At 51.8% G+C, this 23,191-nt stretch overlaps 1 protein-coding gene across 4 annotated transcripts in view; it reads right to left on the reverse strand.

The window, feature by feature from the left end:
• The window catches only part of AGL (amylo-alpha-1,6-glucosidase and 4-alpha-glucanotransferase), a 340,722-nt gene that overhangs the window by 299,661 nt on the left and 17,870 nt on the right, over positions 1-23,191 (reverse strand). For 3 of the 4 annotated variants that reach the window (XM_075617125.1, XM_075617126.1, XM_075617123.1), the window contains exons 2-4: positions 22,760-22,912; positions 10,806-11,016; positions 4,203-4,369 (exon numbers count right to left, since the gene is read on the reverse strand). In XM_075617125.1, the coding sequence (XP_075473240.1) occupies positions 4,203-4,369; positions 10,806-11,016; positions 22,760-22,841 (460 nt within the window). In that variant the 5' untranslated portion in view covers positions 22,842-22,912. Of the gene's footprint in view, positions 1-4,202; positions 4,370-10,805; positions 11,017-22,759; positions 22,913-22,981; positions 23,140-23,191 lie in introns of those variants that run through there. The other variant, XM_075617124.1, reaches the window with a different exon arrangement.

Below are 23,191 nucleotides of genomic sequence, written 5' to 3' on the forward strand. Positions count from 1 at the left end.
CGTCCACAGCAACCTCCTCCGCTGGTACTAGCACGTGGCAATGCGTGCAACTAAGCTCCACCCTACGCGCGTTTCGTGACTCCTGACGTCACTTCCTCAGGGGTAATGGAGCTTTGGTGCCATAAAGTGCTATTTAAGCAAAACTGGTTGGCCAGATCTAAGCCCTGATAGGATAATTATTCCTAAATGGGTGTCTGGCTAATTAACTAAAGTGCTATTGTGATCATTGCATGCTCTTAGCCGTCGTAGCAGCTTGTTACAAGATTACTACAACAAGATTAATATATCATATCATGAAATACAATCTTCACACAGTATGGTATACAATAATACAAAAACACAGATAATACAAAATATGACTTTACCGTACAGCACAAAAAAGGGAGTGAGCACGGCAATGCCGATGGACATTCCCGGCAGGGCGATCCCGGCCCGGCTTAGCTCTGACCTTCACGGGTCACGCTTGGGGATGAACCCGTTGGGGTCGCTACCCCAGAGCTCTCCACTTAAGGGGGGAGGTGTGACGGTAGGGGGAATTATGGCTGCTGTTAATAAAGGTTAAGTCTGCCATTACCCCTACGTGTCAGTAATACATTGGTATTGTATTATATGTTATGTATATATGTATGTCTTTGCTTGGTTCCAGCACCTCAGGAATCAGGGGTTAATGTTTGCAGTAGAATTGTTACAAATGTTATGTTGCAGTTCTACCCACCAATCAGGGCCGGGCATGTAGGCAGAACCTTCCTACCCACCAATCAGGGCCGGGCATGTAGGCAGCTCCTGGCCCTGAGTGTTGCAATATTATGGTTTATGTGTATAAAAAGGTGGCGGGAGACCCCTAGCAGGCAGGGGGGGAGACGGGGAGACCCCTAGCAGACAGGGAGGGAGACCCCTAGCAGACAGGGAGGGAGACCCCTAGCAGACAGGGAGGGAGACCCCTAGCAGACAGAGCCTGCAGAGAGTTACAGAGGTGTGGCTGTGACAGGGAGAAACTGCAGTGTCCAATTCAATCCTGTAGGCACTGGGCAAAGAGAGAACAGGGAAAATCTCTGCAAGTAGGTCAGACAGGGTACTCCCCAGTTGGGTATGTGTGATGTTTGTGTCTTTTGTATAGTTGTGTATAGTTTTTCCAATAAATTAATTTTATAAACTCTCGTGTTCTGCTTGGCGATATTGATCCCTGGTATTAGTCCTGGTCTCCTGTGACATGTATGCATGTACTATACGTGTGCATGTACTATATGCATGCATGTACTATATGTATGTGTGTATGCATGCACTATATGTATGTATGTATGTCTTTATTTGTATAGCGCCATAAAATGTACATAGCGCTTCACAGTAGTAATACATGTCATATAAATAACAAATAACAAATATAAATAACACATCATGTGAATAAGTGCTTCAAACATACTGTAAAAGTAACATTAAGGAAGGAGTCCCTGCTCCGAGGAGCTTACAATCTAATTGGTAGGTAGGGAGAACGTACAGAGACAGTAGGAGGGAATACTAGTAAGTGCGTCTGCAGGAGGCCAAGCTTGTGTCATGTGTCCATGATTATCCAGTGCTACTCATATGCTTCTTTAAGCAGATGTGTCTTAAGGTGGGTCTTAAAGGTGGATAGCGAGGGGGCTAGTCGGGTATTGAGGGGAAGAGCATTCCAGAGGTGTGGGGCAGAAAGTGAGAAAGGTTTAAGGCGGGAGAGAGCTTTAGATACAAAGGGGGTAGAAAGAAGACATCCTTGAGAAGAACGCAAGAGTCGTGATGGTGCATAGCGAGAAATTAGGGCTGAGATGTAATGAGGGGCAGAAGAATGTAAAGCTTTAAAAGTGAGCAGTAGAATTGAGTGTGAGATACGCGATTTAATCGGAAGCCAGGAGAGGGATTTCAGCAGGGGAGACGCTGAGACAGATTTAGGAAAGAGTAGAGTGATTCTGGCAGCAGTGTTTAGGATAGATTGTAGGGGAGACAGGTGAGAGGTAGGAAGGCCGGACAGCAGGAGGTTGCAGTAATCGAGACGTGAGAGAATGAGGACCTGAGTCAGAGTTTTAGCAGTTGAGTAACAGAGGAAAGGGCGTATCTTTGTGATATTGCGGAGGAAAAAGCGACAAGTTTTAGAAACGTTTTGAATATGAGAGGAGAATGAGAGAGAGGAATCAAGTGTGACCCCTAGGCAGCGTGCTTGGGCTACTGGGTGAATGATCGTATTTCCAATAGCAATGTGGAAGGATGTAGTAGGGCCAGGTTTGGGAGGTAGTATAAGGAGCTCTGTTTTTGCCATGTTAAGTTTCAGTCGGCGGATGGCCATCCAGGATGATATTCCAGAGAGGCATTCAGAAACTTTGGTCTGTATAGCAGGTGTAAGGTCAGGGGTTGAAAGGTAAATTTGTGTGTCGTCAGCATAGAGGTGATATTTAAACCCAAAAGATGTGATTAGGTCACCTAGAGAGAGTGTGTAGAGAGAAAAGATATATATGTATATATGTACTATATGTATGCATGTACTATGTGTATGTATGTACTATATGTGTGCATGTACTATATGTATGCATGTACTATATATATGTGTGAATGCATGCCCTATATGTATGTATGTACTATATGTATGTATGTACAAATAAAATACATATGTACTATATGTATGCATGTACTATGTGTATGTATGTACTATATGTATGTATGTACAAATAAAATACATATGTACTATATGTATGCATGTACTATGTGTATGTATGTACTATATGTGTGCATGTACTATATGTATGTATGTATGTACTATATGTATGTATATAGCGCCATCCATGTTCATAGCAGTAACACACAGGACATAATAATATAACACACACTGGGAAGAAGTGCTTCAGAGATAAACGTAACACTAGGACCAGGAGCCCCTGCCCCGAAGAGCTTACAATCTAAGGGGTAAGTGGGGAGACCGTACAGAGACAGTAGGAGGGCGTGTGATGCAGCGCGGATAGTCGGTTAGGCTGCGGTCCCAGTCAGCACTGTGGCACGCGCACCCCGCGAGGGGAAGGGGGGGGGGGACGCGTGCACAGCGCTAACCACGATCTGCGGTCTTCCAGGGAGAGAGGGAGATTGTGACGGGAGGGGGCGTGGTGGGGGTTTTGTGGGGGCGTGGCCATGACCACGCGGCTGGGTCGCCCTCATTGGGTGAACCGCCGGCGTTCTAAACTCAATTTCACTGAGTTTAAAAAACCTGGCAGTACGGCGCGGCTGCACCTTCAGCGGGAAGGTGCGTACTGGGCCCAGCCCCATTGAGGGGCGGTGCTTACACGCACAGCGCACGCCGAGGCAGTGACTGGGACCGCAGCCATATATACATTCAGAAACTGGAATGTTTTCACACGACCAGGACTGCTACAAAATTGAAACTAAGCGTAACATGCGACAGTAATAGTGGCCAGTTTCCCACAGCCGTTCCACACGTTAAGCGCCCATCATTCTCTCCTCATTTACATCCCGCAGGAACGCCACGTGCTGCGTCACACGCCATTTCAATGTGCGTGTCATACGCAGCAAGTTGTATAACCAATGGCGTGTGCTGCGTGTCGGCACCACACTGCCACGCGCCAGCACCACATTGTGCCCCGCGACTTAATCAGCCACACACTTGAGCCACACTCTGCCACGTGCCAGCATCACACACCCTGCGCCACATTGTGCCATGCGCCAGATTCACATTGTGCCACGCGCCATACTCCACACTGCCACGTGCCAGCATCACACACTGCGCCACACTCCAGCGTCACATTGTGCCACACGCCAGCATCACATTGCGCCACGCGCCAGCGAAACATTGTGCCAGCGCTACAATCCTGACGCGAGATAACATGCGCAGCGATCCTGTTTGTACCAGGACGCCACGGAGACGAATGCGATTAGCAGCAGAAATCCACTCACAGCTCATTTGCCAAGAAGGGAAACAGGTGTTTTCTTAATTAAGAGCCACCACAAATAGGGACCAATCTCGTTAGCAATTAGGAGGAAAGTCTTAGCAGTAACACCAGTGTCTTTGAAGTGGGTCAACCTGGAGACCAAGTTGCCGCTGCTTGGGACACTGGGCAGATCACTCCCTGTGCTTCAGATTAGATTTGGATTGCAAGCTCTTGGGTACAGTAACTCCAGTAGAGTAAGCATCAGCACTACAGGAGTTACAGTCCCCTCGCTGCGGTTACCTGACTCCTTGGCCACTCTCAGTCGGTCCTCCCACTCGTCAAACGGGCCAAGGCACTTGGACAGGAAGGTCTGCAGAGTGATGCAATCCAGGTGCAGCACCCGATTCTCCGCTCCGATCCGCAGCACCGGGTCCACCACGATGTAACCGTCCCCGCTCCTCTGCTTGCTGCAACACGGGACAACATACCATCATCATCATCCAGTCACCATGTGGCAACATATTCCATGGCGCAGTACAACGGGGTGGCAGGACGGAAAACACGACGACAACAAACATTAACGGGGGTTGGTGCAGAAGGTGAGGCGGGTGCCTGCCCCGAGGAGCTGACACTCTATAAGGAAGGGGACGTGGAAACATGGGATACAGCGCGGTGAGACGGTCGGTGTGCAGAGCAGCTGGAACATCAGCAGACGGGTGACCCCATCTCCAGGACAGGCTGGGGAAGGTGGGGTTTTGTTGTGCTCTATTGGAGCATTCCTGGTTTGTAACTGCCCTGCGACTCACACACGGCACATATTGTGCCCCTAAATATTAACCCCTTAGGCACCCCATACATGTCACGCGCCCCACGCTATAGGCCAGTGGTTCTCAAATCCAGTCCTCAAGCCCCCCCAGAACAGGTCAGGTTTTCAGGATGTTCCTAGCTTCAGCACAGGTGGTGCAGCAGAGGCTCAGTCAAAGACTGGGGGGGGGTTTGAGGACTGGAGTTGAAATCCCCAGGCCTGTATCACTGCCGTGTTCCCCCTCCTCTCCGTGCTGCTGCCTGTATCACTGCCGTGTTCCCCCTCCTCTCCGTGCTGCTGGCCTGTATCACTGCCGTGTTCCCCCTCCTCTCCGTGCTGCTGGCCTGTATCACTGCCGTGTTCCCCCTCCTCTCCGTGCTGCTGGCCTGTATCACTGCCGTGTTCCCCCTCCTCTCCGTGCTGCTGCCTGTATCACTGCCGTGTTCCCCCTCCTCTCCGTGCTGCTGCCTGTATCACTGCCGTGTTCCCCCTCCTCTCCGTGCTGCTGGCTATATCACTGCCGTGTTCCCCCTCCTCTCCGTGCTGCTGGCTATATCACTGCCGTGTTCCCCCTCCTCTCCGTGCTGCTGGCTATATCACTGCCGTGTTCCCCCTCCTCTCCGTGCTGCTGGCTATATCACTGCCGTGTTCCCCCTCCTCTCCGTGCTGCTGGCTATATCACTGCCGTGTTCCCCCTCCTCTCCGTGCTGCTGGCTATATCACTGCCGTGTTCCCCCTCCTCTCCGTGCTGCTGGCTGTATCACTGCCGTGTTCCCCCTCCTCTCCGTGCTGCTGGCTATATCACTGCCGTGTTCCCCCTCCTCTCCGTGCTGCTGGCTATATCACTGCCGTGTTCCCCCTCCTCTTTGTGCTGCTGGCTGTATCACTGCCGTGCTCCCCCTCCTCTCCGTGCTGCTGGCTGTATCACTGCCGTGTTCCCCCTCCTCTCCGTGCTGCTGCCTGTATCACTGCCGTGTTCCCCCTCCTCTCCGTGCTGCTGCTGGCTATATCACTGCCGTGTTCCCTCTCCTCTCCGTGCTGCTGCTGGCTATATCACTGCCGTGTTCCCCCTCCTCTCCGTGCAGTGGGAGAGATACACAGGACACAGAGTAACATGGGCAGTGTGGGACCTGCAGATACGGGGTCACCTTGACGTGACCTTGACGTGGCTGCAGCTTAACATGTTGTGGCCGAAGGATCGGACTACACGACCCGAACTTAGGAGAAGATAAAACACAAATAAAATACATAGTAATGTGCTACATAATGTGTCGCAGTGGGTGTGGCACGGGGGGCTTTGCTGTATACGCTCGTCACTACTCCCTGGAGACGGGAGACGGGCGCTGCACTCGGGAGGCGTGTGAAGGGGAGAGCAGCAGGAGGGGAGCGCAGTGACACGCGTGTGGTTAACGTGACACGTGGGGAAAGCAAAGGCAACTTGTTAACCCCTTCACTGCCGCCGCGGCCAGCCACACACTGCTTTGACAGCAGGCGGGACCTGCAGAGTAATATTTGTGGAAGGATCTGATGCTCTAACCCAGGGGGCTCGACTCCAGCCCACCCTCCCCCACCCAACAAAAACATCGGCAGCCACGGACACCTGCGCGGATTCTGAACCCGACATCTCCCCTATATCAGCTTTTCAGGATATCCCAGCTTCAGCACAGGTGACTCACTGATTGAGCCACATGTGCTGAAGCAGGGACTGATTGAGCCACCTGTGCTGAAGCAGAGATATCCTGAAAACCTGACCTGTTCGGGGTGGGGCTTGAGGACTGGGGTCGAGCTCCCCGCTCCAGCCGCTGGGGGGCTGAATACGGAATAATTGGGGATTCTGCTGGAGGAAATGCTCAGACTGCACTGGGATTAAATCAACACAATCCAAAAGATGTCATGTGGTGACTTAACCCCCAAGGTGCCTGTCCCTGCAGTGAGACGTCAGCCACGATATGTCTGTGTGTCAGTGGAGGAGCCTTCCTCACAAGGTCAAGCGATTACATAATAATAATAATAATATTATTACAAACACTTATTTAAGGTGCCAGCGTATGCCTCACGCAGCCTAATAAAAATACATTTATTTATGGGGGATGGAAAGACTTGCAATGTTTACCCTGGTGATGCAGGACCCCGCTGACACTAACAAAGGGGAGGGAGGGGGCAGGAGCGTAGGGGGGAGGAGGGGAGGAGGGGGGAGGGGAAGGAGGTGGAGGGGAGGGAGGTGTAGGGGAGGGAGGGGGCAGGAGTGTAGGGGGGGAGGAGGGGAGGAGGGGGGAGGAGAGGGGGGTGGACTGGAGGTGTGGAGGGCTGCAGGGGGGTATTTCAGGGCCCTGATGGGGGACGGGTTATTTCCTGGTACTGACAGGGGAGGGGGGTATATTCTGGCCCTGACAGAGGAGGGGGGTATTTCCTGGCACTGACGGGGGAGGGGGGTATTTCCTGGCACTGACGGGGGAGGGGGTATTTCCTGGCACTGACGGGGGAGGGGGTATTTCCTGGCACTGACGGAGGGGGTATTTCTTGCCACTGACGGGGGAGGGGGGTATTTCCTGGCACTGACGGGGGAGGGGGGTATTTTCTGGCACTGACGGGGGAGGGGGTATTTCCTGGTATGGACTGGGGAGGGGAGTATATTCTGGCCCTGACAGAGGAGGGGGGTATTTCCTGGCACTGACAGGGGAGGGGGGTATTTCCTGGCACTGACGGAGGGGGTATTTCTTGCCACTGACGGGGGAGGGGGTATTTTTCGGCACTGACGGGGGAGGGGGTATTTTTCGGCACTGACGGGGGAGGGGGTATTTCCTGGCACTGACGGGGGAGGGGGTATTTCCTGGTATGGACTGGGGAGGGGAGTATATTCTGGCCCTGACAGGGGAGGGGGGGTATTTCCTGGCACTGACGGGGGAGGGAGTATTTCGTGGCACTGACGGGGAGGGGGGTATTTCCTGGCACTGACGGGGGAGGGGGTATTTCCTGGCACTGACGGGGGAGGGGGGTATTTCCTGGCACTGACGGGGGAGGGGGTATTTCCTCGCACTGGTGGGGGAGGGGGTATTTCTTGGCACTGACGGGGGAGGGGGTATTTCTTGGCACTGACGGGGGAGGGGGTATTTCCTGGCACTGACGGGGGAGGGGGTATTTCCTCGCACTGGTGGGGGAGGGGGTATTTCTTGGCACTGACGGGGGAGGGGGTATTTCCAGGCACTGATGGGGGAGGGGGTATTTCCTGGCACTGACGGGGGCGGGGAGTATATTCTGGCCCTGACGGGGGAGGGGGTATTTCTTGGTACTGATGGGGGAGGGGGGTATTTCCTGGGACTGACATGGGGAGGGGAGTATATTCTGGCCCTGACGGGGGAGGGGGGTATTTCCTGGCATTGAAGGGGGAGGGGGTATTTCTTGGCTCTGATGGGGGAGGGGGTATTTCTTGGCTCTGATGGGGGAGGGGGTATTTCTTGGCTCTGATGGGGGAGGGGGTATTTCTTGGCTCTGATTGGGGAGGGGGTATTTCTTGGCTCTGATGGGGGAGGGGGGGTATTTCCTGGCACTGACATGGGGAGGGGGTATTTAATGCTGATGGGGGGTTATTTCCAGGAACTGATGGGGGAGGGGGCATTTCTTGTCACTGACGGGGGAGGGGATATTTCCTGGTACTGCCGGGGGAGGGAGGTATTTCTTGGCACTAACGGGGGAGGGGATATTTATTGGCACTGACAGAGAGGGGTATTTCCTGGTACTGCTGGGGGAGGGGTTATTTCCTGGTACTGCTGGGGGAGGGGGTATTTCCTGGTACTTCCGGGGGAGGGGTTATTTCCTGGCCTTGACGGGGGAGGGGAGTATATTCTGGCCCTGACGGGGGAGGGGGGTATTTCCTGGCACTGACGGGGGAGGGGGGTTTTTCCTGGCACTGATGGGGGAGGGGGTATTCCTTGGCACTGATGGGGGAGGGGAGTATTTCCTGGCACTGATGGGGGAGGGGGTATTTCCTGGCACTGACGGGGAGGGGAGTATTTTCTGGCCCTGACGGGGGAGGGGGTATTTCTTGGTACTGATGGGGGGTTATTTCCTGGTACTGACGGGGGAGGGGGTATTTCTTGGTACTGATGGGGGAGGGGGGTATTTCCTGGGACTGACATGGGGAGGGGAGTATATTCTGGCCCTGACGGGGGAGTGGGTATTTCTTGGTACTGATGGGGGGTTATGTCCTGGTACTGACGGGGGAGGGGGGGTATTTCCTGGCACTGACATGGGGAGGGGTATTTAATGCTGATGGGGGGTTATTTACAGGAACTGATGGGGGAGGGGGCATTTCTTGGCACTGACGGGGGAGGGGATATTTATTGGCACTGACAGGGAGGGGTAGTTCCTGGTACTGCCGGGGGAGGGGGTATTTCCTGGTACTGCCGAGGAGGGGGATATTTCCTGGTATTGCCGGGGGAGAGGGGGTATTTCCTGGTATTGCCGGGGGAGGGGGGTTATTTCCTGGCACTGACGGGGGAGGGGGTATTTCCTGGCACTGACGGGGGAGGGAAGTATTTCTTGGTACTGATGGGGGGTTATTTCCTGGTACTGACGGGGGAGGGGGGGTATTTCCTGGCACTGACATGGGGAGGGGTATTTAATGCTGATGGGGGGTTATTTCCAGGAACTGATGGGGGAGGGGGCATTTCTTGGCACTGACGGGGGAGGGGGTATTTCTTGGCACTGACAGGGAGGGGTATTTCCTGGTACTGCCGGGGGAGGGGGTATTTCCTGGTACTGCCGGAGGAGGGGGTATTTCCTGGTACTGCCGGGGGAGGGGGTATTTCCTGGTACTGCCAGGGGAGGGGGTATTTCCTGGCACTGACGGGGGAGGAGGTATTTCCTGGCACTGAAGATGGAGGGGGGTATTTTCTGGCCCTGACGGGGGAGTGGGTTATATCCTGGTACCGACGGGGGAGGGGATATTTCCTCGCACTGACGGGGGAGGGGGCATTTCCTGGTACAGACAGGGGAGGGGGTTATTTCTTGGCACTGATGGGGGGTTATTTCCTGGCACTGATGGGAGGATATTTCCTGGCACTGATGGGAGGATATTTCCTGGCACTGATGGGAGGATATTTCCTGGCACTGATGGGAGGATATTTCCTGGCACTGATTGGTGGATATTTCCTGGCACTGATGGGAGGATATTTCCTGGCACTGATGGGAGGATATTTCCTGGCACTGATGGGTGGATATTTCCTGGCACTAGTGGGAGGATATTTCCTGGCACTGATGGGGGGTTATTTCCTGGCACTGATGGGAGGATATTTCCTGGCACTGATGGGAGGATATTTCCTGGCACTGATGGGAGGATATTTCCTGGCACTGATGGGGGGATATTTCCTGGCACTGATGGGGGGTTATTTCCTGGCACTGATGGGGGGTTATTTCCTGGCACTGATGGGGGGTTATTTCCTGGCACTGATGGGGGGTTATTTCCTGGCACTGATGGGGGGTTATTTCCTGGCACTGATGGGAGGATATTTCCTGGCACTGATGGGGGGTTATTTCCTGGCACTGATGGGGGGTTATTTCCTGGCACTGATGGGAGGATATTTCCTGGCACTGATGGGAGGATATTTCCTGGCACTGATGGGAGGATATTTCCTGGCACTGATGGGAGGATATTTCCTGGCACTGATGGGAGGATATTTCCTGGCACTGACGGGAGGATATTTCCTGGCACTGATGGGAGGATATTTCCTGGCACTGATGGGGGGTTATTTCCTGGCACTGATGGGGGGTTATTTCCTGGCACTGATGGGAGGATATTTCCTGGCACTGATGGGAGGATATTTCCTGGCACTGATGGGAGGATATTTCCTGGCACTGATGGGAGGATATTTCCTGGCACTGATGGGAGGATATTTCCTGGCACTGATGGGAGGATATTTCCTGGCACTGAGGGGAGGATATTTCCTGGCACTGGTGGGAGGATATTTCCTGGCACTGATGGGGGGTTATTTCCTGGCACTGATGGGAGGATATTTCCTGGCACTGATGGGAGGATATTTCCTGGCACTGGTGGGAGGATATTTCCTGGCACGGATGGGGGATTATTTCCTGTTACTTACCGCTGGTGGAATTGGTACTGGAACGAGCCGGCGATCTGGAGGTCCAGCTGGCAGAACTTGTCGGAATCGTCCTCACGGCCCGTCGGGTTTTGCCACGGCAGGGGGCGGAATGTCTGCCGCTCGTACGCGCCCCCTGGGGTGGGATAATTGGAGAAGACCGTGACATCTTTCCCTTGCAGAGTGGGGCCCAGCCGGAACTGCAGCTCAAACCCTGGGAGAGAGAGCGCCATGGCGTCATTATACGGCGGTAACCCTACCCCTGAGGCGCTCACACCAAGACAGAAGTCACATCAGCATCTGGACTTAAACCAGACTCCTATTGACACTGAGCATCATAAACACTGATGCCGAGTATCTCTATACACTGATAATGATCAAGCTGCGCTGTATAATGATGCAGAGTATCTATACACTGGTAATGAACACGCTGCGCTGTATAATGATGCAGAGTATCTATACACTGGTAATGAACACGCTGTGCTGTATAATGATGCAGAGTATCTATACACTGGTAATGAACACGCTGCGCTGTATAATGATGCAGAGTATCTATACACTGGTAATGAACACGCTGCGCTGTATAATGATGCAGAGTAACTATACACTGGTAATGAACACGCTGCGCTGTATAATGATGCAGAGTATCTATACACTGGTAATGAACACGCTGCGCTGTATAATGATGTTGCACACCTCGATACACTGATAGAGAGCCCTGGACTTGTAAGGAAGGAACAGTATTACTTAAGGGTTAAGTAAGGGGTATTTAGGGCATTACGTAAGGGGTATTTAGGGCGAGGTGGTGGGATCTTGGCTTCCTCTGTCTTCTAGGATCTTCAGGAGGGAAGTCACATGTTCCTGTTATCCTGATCCTGAGAGACGGCTGCACGGAGCGGAGGAAGAGAAACAAGGCCCAACGGAGATGATGGCGGTCGCGGTCGACGCTGGCGACTCGTGGATGAGGGAGCTGCAGGAGGAGGCGCGGTCCCGAGTGGCTGCTGGCTCACGAGGTCGGCGGCGAAACGAGGTTTATTTTGGAGTGAACGCCTGGACCAGCGGAGAGGCAGCAAGAGAGGTGGAAGGCGGAAGGTAGAAAGGAAGGGGGGGATTATATCATATTTGGCAAATTTTCCAATCCGGGCGGTTTTTGGGGGGTGCGCGGAGTTTGTTGGGTTGATTTAGGGGGGGGGGGCGTTTGGGCGGAATTTACGGCATGGATTCCGGAATCCGCTGGCAGATTGTCATTTGACGATCCTCCGGCAGATGGTGGATTCCGACAGGGTGCAGATTTGTTCACAGAATTGGCGGATTAGGGTCAGTTGCGCCCGCGCAAGTTGAACTTGAAGGCGAATGTTGGGGTTTTGGTCAGAGTCTGCGCAGTTTGCACAAGGAGGGCGGAAATTTCGCAAGAAGGTGGGTTTCGGGGTAGAATTTGCGTATATTGTGTGGAAGGGCAGATTTGGGTCAGGGGTCTTGAACAAAGAGGGGCGGATTTGCTGGGGTAAAAATCTTGCGGATTTACATAAGCGAAACAAAAGGTAAGACTGGGGCGCTCCCTACTAAGTATGGCGTGTAGGAATGGAACGCCTGTGGACTCGTGTAAAACCAAGGCAAAGAAAAATATACTGGCCCTTGTTGTATTGCTGCAGCTGGACCGAGAAGAAGATGAAGCCCGGGATCTTCTTATAGCGGCAATAGAAATGTTGTGGTGGTCAGCGCAAGATGTTGAACTCAAAAAGATAAAAGATAATAAAATACACGGAATTAGTGCATGTTTTTGATAGACATAATTGGTCTTAAGATGCAGAGGGGAGGGGAGGGTGGAATGGAGGGGGGAGGGGGAGGGAGGGGAAGGGGAGGGGGGAAGGGGTTGGAGACAATGGGTGAAGAGCAATGGGTAATACTAGATATAAAATATTAGAAACATTAAAGCATAAGTTTCAACGACTCACACGGCCTTATGTGAGACTCCACCCTCAGAGAAGAATGTAATTGGTGGAATATTTCCTCTATATTAGAGGAATATTAGAGAAAAGAAAACTCGCACGGCCTTGTGTAAGCCCCTTCCCTCAGTGAATGATGTCATCAGTCTGATAGGGATCAGTATCGACTTTGCTTTTTTCAACTTCTCCCAATGGAGGCAATGCGTGAATGACTCCTCTCCCAGGTGCCCATATGCCAAGAAATGGGCAAAGCATGGATTAGTAGCGAATAAAAGTTTATTACATCAATAAAGTATAAAAACTGTATAACACTCACACAAAAATGAAAAAACAGTCCAGCGTCAGCCGTAAGTCTATCCGGCAGACCCTCTTCTTCCAGTTGCACTCCCGCTAGCGCGTCCGACAGCGGGACCGGGAGGGAGGATCTTTTCCGGAAGTCCGGCGGCTGCCTGGGTCCCTCACACATAAGGTCTGATTTCCATGAGAATCCACATGGATTGGACGCAAGGGTGGATTTCAGGGGTTAATCCACGCAGATTGGGTAAAGGGCAGTGTAGAGGGAGAGGGGGGTTGGCCCGGTATTAAAGGGGTTCCACCCCATATGGCCACCCCCTGACCTCACCAGGGAGGCAAGGGGTTAACTGGACTGCGGTCCAGGAATGTGGCTTACACCTTGTCATGTCAGGAAAATGTATGTTCCCCTGTTCCCATGTTTCATTATTATCCTGTATTGTAATGTTTTAAAGTGCATTTCTGTATCTCCAGTTCTGGAGGTCGCAGAGAGTTGATATTTGGCCAATGTGTGGAGTCACTGTAGGCATTAAAAACTGGCAAATTTCGACCCACTGAGCCCACCAGAATGGAACTTATTAATGTGTAGATATTAAAGTGTATATGTATGGTATTTTGGATCCGCTCTGACAATGCAGACTCCATCTGCTATGCAAATAGGTCATGAAGGGCAGCCGGCTGATTGAACCTAAGCACTGTGATCAAAAGTTAACTGCCTGATTGTTTACACTAAATACTAATCAACCGACCAGTACTAATCAACAGACTCTGCCACTCTAATTGTTACCTGAGGGTGGAGATTCATCAAACTGGCGTGGTTTGTAAGTGTTATGTCTACACCTACAAACAATGCAGATACTTCATTTGATAGACTGGTCGTCGCCCCTGATTTAATGATGATCCCAGTACACATGGGCTAATTAGCTGGGGGGCATGGGTTAATCTGTGTCTCCACGTTAGGGATTGGATACAGTTAATTGTTCACCAATAGTCTGTATTCAATGTTAAGAATAGGGTTACACAGGTATATAAACTGTGTCAACCCTACAGTTTTTAGTTGTGCTTCTGATTCCACCTGGAATGTCACCGGATTGCTGGAGAATTGCTAGCTGATACTTCTCCATCCCCCAACCCTAAGTAAGTGTTACCTTCTTGTCTGTTAATTGTACTATATTGCTGTGTTCACCTTTTTTAAGGAATAAATATATTTTATTATATCTAAGCCTCGTTCAGTTCAACCCAGATATTTGGTGTTCATTATATCTTGTCATAAGCTACCGTGACAGTGGCCTAAGGAGGAAGCAGTACAGGATGCTAGTTTTAGGGACTCTTAGCTAGCCCGCTGGGGTAGCACCTATCGTGGCAGTGAAGGAGCGGTATGAACGGATGATTACGTCGATATACTGACATTATTGCTATATTAGCCGACAAAGCATGACAAAAAGAAGGATGAGAAAGGGGAGGAGGAAGAGAGGGAAAGGAGGGAACTCGGTCAGTATTGGCTCCTGCAGGGAGGTCTCAGACCTCAGAAGTTTTTTAGTTGGGGAAGGTGGTACTATTCCAGCTTAGGGCGGCCGCAATGGTGGTGACCTTCAGTATGGTATTTGTGGAAGGCTGTAACGTTCCAGACTACGCTCGGTGGGTGTGGGGGTGACCTCCCGATGGCGGCTCTGTGCATTCAGACTAAGGTACTGAATGGCTAGATGAGCACAAGCTGGGGGTTTCCCTCGAGCTCCGGTAGGTGTGAACGGAGCAATCTGCCCGGGCCCCTAGTGTGGGATAAATACGAGATATGTATCTGTTATAAATAACGTTGTGACCGTTAATTACTCCCAAGAAGAGGTATGGTGTGTTTATTGGGAATGGGAGAGGGCTCCAGCTCAAGGCCAGGGTAAGTCGTGAACCTTGCTGGGCTGTATAATTATGCCGAGTATCTATGCACTGATAATGAACACGCTGTGATGTCTCTTCATCTCCCTGTACTTCAGAAACCGGAGCTTTAGAGAGCAAGCTCCGCAGGACAGGGAGTGTGTTCCTGTATAGAGTAAGCCCCATTCAATACCAAGATGATGTGTGACACCCAGAGGTCACCTCCGTCTCATTCCAGCCAGTCCAACGCAGTGACCGCTAAAATTAGCCCATCCAGCGACGTTATATGCCTCCGGTGTCCTGTTTCCCAGGGCGATGACACCAGGAATATTGGTCTTAAATTAACTTGACCTTTCCCCAGCTGTGAGTTCGGCAATAACCCTCCGGGACTATAGAGGTCAACAGCTGTGATGCAATATACAGTGTGTGTAACACGCAGGGCAAACGTGTCTCTGCAACCCGCAGTTAGGGCTGCCAGGTGTCCAGTATTGAACCGGACTGTCCTGTATTTGGACACACTGTCCAGTAAAAAATTAGAGGTAATACTGGACATGTATGTGAGTACCGTACCTCTCTGGGTGTTTATGTGTATACCACCGGTATTACCTCTCTGGGCGTGTATGTGTATGTGTATACCGGTATTACCTCTCTGGGCGTGTATGTGTATACCGGTAATACCTCTCTGGGCGTGTATGTGTATACCAGTATTACCTCTCTGGGCGTGTATGTGTATACCGGTATTACCTCTCTGGGCGTGTATGTGTATACCGGTATTACCTCTCTGGGTGTGTATGTGTATACCAGTATTACCTCTCTGGGCGTGTATGTGTATACTGGTATTACCTCTCTGGACGTGTATGTATATACTGATATTACCTCTCTGGGCGTGTATGTGTATACCGGTATTACCTCTCTGGGCGTGTATGTGTATACCGGTATTACCTCTCTGGGCTTGTATGTGTATACCGGTATTACCTCTCTGGGCTTGTATATGTATACCGGTATTACCTCTCTGGGTGTGTACTGTATGTGTATACCGGTATTACCTCTCTGGGCGTGTATGTGTATAACAGTATTACCTCTCTGGGCGTTGAGTATACCGATTGTGACGTAGGGGGAATTATGGCTGCTGTTAATAAAGGTTAAGTCTGCCATTACCCCTACCTGTCAGTAATACATTGGTATTGTATTATATGTTATGTATATATGTATATCTTTGCTTGGTTCCAGCACCTCAGGAATCAGGGGTTAATATATTTGCAGTAGAATTGTTGCAAATGTTATGTTGCAGTTCTACCCACCAATCAGGGCCGGGCATGTAGGCAGAACCTTCCTACCCACCAATCAGGGCCGGACATGTAGGCAGAACCTTCCTACCCACCAATCAGGCCCGGACATGTAGGCAGCTCCTGTCCCTGAGTGTTGCACTATTATGGTTTATGTGTATAAAAAGGTGGGGAGGGAGACCCCTAGCAGACAGGGTGGGAGACCCCTAGCAGACAGGGAGGGAGACCCCTAGCAGACAGGGAGGGAGACCCCTAGCACAGCGGTGCGCAAAGTGGGGGGCGCGACCCCCAGGGGGGGCGGGAGATTGTGCTGGGGGGGGCGCGGGCAGTTGCAGAGGCCCCGCGCTCTTCCCCCAGACATTTAAATTAAATGCCGGGGGATCGCGTGAGGCCCCTGCAACTGTTTACTTACCGGGATTCAGCCGTCTGTGTTGCGTCACCATGGCAACGCGGCGTCAATAGACGCCGCGGCACCATGTGACCTGACGTCAGACGCCCACGCAGCGTCATCTGACGCGGCTGAAGGAAGGCAGGGGGGCGCGAGAGCCGGGGAAGAGAGACAGGGGGGCGCAGCACAAAAAGTTTGCGCTCCCCTGCCCTAGCAGACAGGGAGGGAGACCCCTAGCAGACAGGGGGGGAGACCCCTAGCAGACAGGGAGGGAGACCCCTAGCAGACAGGGAGGGAGACCCCTAGCAGACAGGGAGGGAGAACCCTAGCAGACAGGGGGGGAGACCCCTAGCAGGCAGGGAGGGAGACCCCTAGCAGACAGGGAGGGAGACCCCAGCAGACAGGGAGGGAGACCCCTAGCAGACAGAGCCTGCAGAGTTACAGAGGTGTTGCTGTGACAGAGAGAAACTGCAGTGTCCAATCCAGTGCTGGTCTCAGGCCTGAAAACCAGTCCTGTAGGCACTGGGCAAAGAGAGAGAACTGGGGAAACCTCTGCAAGTAGGTCCGTGTGACTAGTTAGGCCGGGTATCCCCCAGTTGGGTATGTGTGATGTTTGTGTCTTTTGTATAGTTGTGGACATGTTTTTCCAATAAATTAATTTTATAAACTCTTGTGTTCTGTCTGGCGATATTGATCCCTGGTATTAGTCCTGGTCTCCCGTGACACCGATATTACCTCTCTGGGTGTGTATGTGTATTCCGTTATTACCTCTCTGGGCGTGTACAGTAGCGACATACTTTATTAAAGTAAATGCCGGCGGCATGTCGGGATCTACCCCAGCTGCCGCCAGTAAAAAATGCGCGCCGCCGCGTTTCCCCCACGCACCCCCCCTCCACATCGCGCGCAATTACCCCCCCTTCTGGACCCCGAACCCGGCTTCTGTCATGCCCCTCTGCTTCCCCGCACCCCCGCTTACCTTAATTTCATCTCCAGGGGTGTCGGGGAAGCCTGGGGAAGACGGGGAAGCCGGGCGCGCATGTGACTGTGACGTCACAGTGCGCCGCCACGCGCCGCGGCTACCCGCTTCCCAGCCTCATACAGCCAGCGGCATTTGCTCGAATAAGAGCTGCCGCTGCTGTATATGTATACCGGTATTACCTCTGTGGGCCTCTGGGCGTGTATGTGTATACCAGTATTACCTCTCTGGACGTGTATGTGTATACCAGTATTACCTCTCTGGGCGTGTATGTGTATACCGGTATTACCTCTCCCTCTCTGGGTGTGTACGTGTATACCGGTATTACCTCTGGGTGTGTATGTGTATACCGGTATTACCTCTCTGGGCGTGTATGTGTATACCGGTATTATCTCTCTGGGCGTGTACGTGTATACCGGTTTTAACTCTCTGGGCGTGTATGTGTATACCGGTATTACCTCTCTGGGCGTGTATGTGTATACCGGTATTACCTCTCTGGGCGTGTATGTGTATACCGGTATTACCTCTCTGGGCGTGTATGTGTATACCGGTATTACCTCTCTGGGCGTGTATGTGTATAACGGTATTACCTCTCTGGGCGTGTATGTGTATACAGGTATTACCTCTCTGGGCGTGTATGTGAATACAGGTATTTCCTCTCTGGGCGTGTATGTGTATACAGGTATTACCTCTCTGGACGTGTACGTGTATACAGGTATTACCTCTCTGGGTGTGTACGTGCATACCGGTATTACCTCTGGGTGTGTATGTGTATACCGGTATTACCTCTCTGGGCGTGTATGCGTATACCGGTATTACCTCTCTGGGCGTGTATGTGTATACCGGTATTATCTCTCTGGGCGTGTACGTGTATACCGGTTTTAACTCTCTGGGCGTGTATGTGTATACCGGTATTACCTCTCTGGGCGTGTATGTGTATACCGGTATTACCTCTCTGGGCGTGTATGTGTATACCGGTATTACCTCTCTGGGCGTGTATGTGTATACCGGTATTACCTCTCTGGGCGTGTATGTGTATACCGGTATTACCTCTCTGGGCGTGTATGTGTATACAGGTATTACCTCTCTGGGCGTGTATGTGTATACAGGTATTACCTCTCTGGACGTGTACGTGTATACAGGTATTACCTCTCTGGACGTGTACGTGTATACCGGTATTACCTCTCTGGGTGTGTACGTGTATGCTGGTATTACCTCTCTGGGCGTGTATGTGTATACCGGTATTACCTCTCTGGGCGTCTATGTGTATTCCGGTATTACCCCTCTGGGCGTGTATGTGTATACCGGTATTACCTCTCTGGGCGTGTATGTGTGTACCGGTATTACCTCTCTGGGCGTGTATGTGTGTACCGGTATTACCTCTCTGGGCGTGTATGTGTGTACCGGTATTACCTCGCTGGGCGTGTATGTGTATACCGGTATTACCTCTCTGGACTTGTATGTGTATACCGGTATTACCTCTCTGGACGTGTATGTGTATACCGGTATTACCTCGCTGGACGTGTATGTGTATGCCGGCATTACCTCTCTGGGCGTGTATGTGTATGCCGGTATTACCTCTCTGGGCGTGTATGTGTATGCCGGTATTACCTCTCTGGGCGTGAATGTGTATACCGGTATTACCTCTCTGGGCGTGTATGTGTATACCGGTATTACCTCTCTGGGCGTGTATGTGTATACCGGTATTACCTGTCTGGGCGTGTGTGTGTATACCGGTATTACCTGTCTGGGCGTGTGTGTGTATACCGGTATTACCTCTCTGGGCGTGTATGTGTATGCCGATATTACCTCTCTGGGCGTGTATGTGTATACCGGAATTACCTCTCTGGGCGTGTATGTGTATGCCGGTATTACCTCTCTGGGCGTGTATGTGTATGCCGGTATTACCTCTCTGGGCGTGTATGTGTATGCCGGTATTACCTCTCTGGGCGTGTATGTGTATGCCGGTATTACCTCTCTGGGCGTGTATGTGTATGCCGGTATTACCTCTCTGGGCGTGTATGTGTATGCCGGTATTACCTCTCTGGGCGTGTATGTGTATGCCGGTATTACCTCTCTGGGCGTGTATGTGTATGCCGGTATTACCTCTCTGGGCGTGTATGTTTATACCGGTATTACCTCTCTGGGCGTGTATGTGTATACCGGTATTACCTCTCTGGGCGTGTATATGTATACCGGTATTACCTCTCTGGGCGTGTATGTGTATGCCGGTGTTACCTCTCTGGGCGTGTATGTGTATACCGGTATTACCTCTCTGGGCGTGTATGTGTATACCGGTATTACCTCTCTGGGCGTGTATATGTATACCGGTATTACCTCTCTGGGCGTGTATGTGTATGCCGGTGTTACCTCTCTGGGCGTGTATGTGTATACCGGTATTACCTCTCTGGGCGTGTATGTGTATACCGGTATTACCTCTCTGGGCGTGTATGTGTATACCGGTATTACCTCTCTGGGCGTGTATGTGTATACCGGTATTACCTCTCTAGACGTGTATGTGTATACCGGTATTACCTCTCTGGGCGTGTATGTGTATACCGGTATTACCTCTCTGGGCGTGTGTGTGTATACCGGTATTACCTCTCTGGGCGTGTGTGTGTATTCCGGTATTACCTCTCTGGGTGTGTATGTGTATACCGGTATTACCTCTCTGGGCGTGTGTGTTTTTTTCCGGTATTACCTCTCTGGGTGTGTACGTGTATACCGGTATTACCTCTCTGGGCGTGTATGTGTATACCGGTATTACCTCTCTGGGCGTGTATGTGTATACCGGTATTACCTCTCTGGGCGTGTATGTGTATACCGGTATTACCTCTCTGGAGACAGTGACCCGACCGGCTTCGGGTGCCACAGGATTTCCCTGAGCAGGGAGAGAACAGGGCTGCTGCTAGGGGGCTGGGCAACTTCCCCCATCCTAATTGGCTGCATTACCCAGTAGCAGCCAATCAGGAGGAGGTTTCAGGAGCTTATGGTGGGGCAAAGGAGAGGTGGAAACAGCATGGAGCGCAAAGAGGTTAGGGGTGTGTGTCTCTCTCACACCTTTCTCCATTGTGTCCAGTATTTTTGAAGAAGCCGCCTGGTCACCCTACTCGCAGTCCAAGCGTGCGTGTCTGTAACACGCAGTGCAGCGTGCGTGTCTGTAACACGCAGCGCAGCGTGCGTGTCTAACACGCAGCGCAGCGTGCGTGTCTGTAACACGCAGCGCAGCGTGCGTGTCTGTAACACGCAGCGCAGCCTGCGTGTCTGTAACACGCAGTGCAGCCTGCGTGTCTGTAACACGCAGTGCAGCGTGTCTGTAACACGCAGTGCAGCGTGTCTGTAACACGCAGTGCAGAGTGTCTGTAACACGCAGTGCAGAGTGTCTGTAACACGCAGTGCAGCGTGTCTGTAACACGCAGTGCAGCGTGTCTGTAACACGCAGTGCAGCGTGTCTGTAACACGCAGTGCAGCGTGTCTGTAACACGCAGTGCAGCGTGTCTGTAACACGCAGTGCAGCGTGTCTGTAACAGGTAGTGCAAGCGTGCGTGTCTGTAACGCAGTGGAGCATGAATATAACTCACTGCAGCGTATTTGTAACATGCAAATTGGCGTGTACACATAACATGCAGAGCAGCGTGTATCTGTAACTCACAGAACATTGCAGGTCCGTACAGCAGGGAAGGGGTTACAGAGAGTGTGGTTCCATTGTATACACACACAACTGTAATCCAGATACAGACACATCCATGTATGAAACCGCTGAGGTTTCAACCCTACAGCTTGTTACCCGAGTACTATTCCACCCTACAGCCTCTTACCTGTGTACTATTCCATCCTACAGCTTGTTACCCGAGTACTATTCCATCCTACAGCTTGTTACCCGAGTTCTATTCCACCCTACAGCCTCTTACCTGTGTACTATTCCATCCTACAGCTTGTTACCCGAGTACTATTCCATCCTACAGCTTGTTACCCGAGTACTATTTCATCCTACAGCTTGTTACCCGAGTACTATTCCACCCTACAGCCTGTAACCAGTGTACTATTACACCCTACAGCTTGTTACCCGAGTACTTTTCCACCCTACAGCCTGTAACCAGTGTACTATTACACCCTACAGCTTGTTACCCGAGTACTATTCCACCCTACAGCCTGTAACCAGTGTACTATTCCACCCTACAGCTTGTTACCCAAGTACTATTCCACCCTACAGCCTGTTACCTGCATACTATTATATCTCTTGCTGCCTGTTATCCTATCGCTCCGCCTGTTATCCTATCGCTCCGCCTGTTATCCTATCGCTTCGCCTGTTATCCTATCGCTCCGCCTGTTATCCTATCGCTCCGCCTGTTACCCTATCGCTCCGCCTGTTATCCTATCGCTCCGCCTGTTATCCTATCGCTCCGCCTGTTATCCTATCGCTCCGCCTGTTAGCCTATCGCTCCGCCTGTTATCCTATCGCTTCGCCTGTTATCCTATCGCTCCGCCTGTTATCCTATCGCTCCGCCTGTTACCCTATCGCTCCGCCTGTTATCCTATCGCTCCGCCTGTTATCCTATCGCTCCGCCTGTTATGTTATCCTATCGCTCCGCCTGTTATCCTATCGCTCCGCCTGTTATGTTATCCTATCGCTCCGCCTGTTATCCTATCGCTCCGCCTGTTATCCTATCGCTCCGCCTGTTATCCTATCGCTCCGCCTGTTATCCTATCGCTCCGCCTGTTATCCTATCACTTGCCTGTTATCCTATCGCTCCACCTGTTATCCCATCGCTCCGCCTGTTGTCCCATCGCTCCGCCTGTTATCCTATCGCTCCGCCTGTTATCGTATCAGTCCACGTGTCATTATATTCATGGCAGGACTCTCTGGCAGTGAAGGGGTCAATGTTACATAGCTATTCCTCTGTTGACACAATCTAGGAGTTCCTGACACAAAGTTCCTGACACAAAGTTCCTGACACAATCTAGGAGAGGCCAGGTTACCTCGTTCCTGACACAATCTAGGACATGGCTGGCCAACTCCAGTCCTCAAGGGCCAACAGGTCATGTTTTCAGGATATCCCTGCTTCAGCACATGTGGTGCAGTTTTCTACTGAGACACTGATTGACCCACCTGAGCTGAAGCAGGAATATCCTGAAAACCTTAGCAGTTGGTGTCCCTTCAGGACAGGAGTTGCCCCCCTGATCTAGGAGAGGCCACTGACCTTGTTCCAGCCTGAAGAGCCTCTTCTCCAGCTTCTCCATGTCGTTGAGCAGCAGGACACGGACCTGCTTAGTTTGCGCCATCGCTGCTTCCTGGGCTCAGTTTCCTGCGCAGACCACGGCTGGCGCTTGTGACATACAACCCTGAGCCAGCCCTGAAACACACAACGCACAATTCAAACCCAGAAAAGAAATGCAGACTCCTTCCCCAGCCCACAACTTACATCTTATAGCGGGGAATAATAATGTCTGCTCAGGGCCGGGGTGTGGGGTCAGAGCGCTGCAGCCGCAGAGCCCCACTCTTATTAGGGTAATCCCAGAGAAGCAGTCAGACAGCACGGCACACAGTGTGCCCCGGGAGGTAGTGTGAGAAGCTCTCACCGCCGGCTGTGCCAAGGGGGGAGGCATTTAAACAATGCGTTACCCAGCAAACA

The sequence above is a fragment of the Ascaphus truei genome, chromosome 10, assembly GCF_040206685.1.
Source record: "Ascaphus truei isolate aAscTru1 chromosome 10, aAscTru1.hap1, whole genome shotgun sequence".
NCBI lineage: Eukaryota > Metazoa > Chordata > Amphibia > Anura > Ascaphidae > Ascaphus > Ascaphus truei.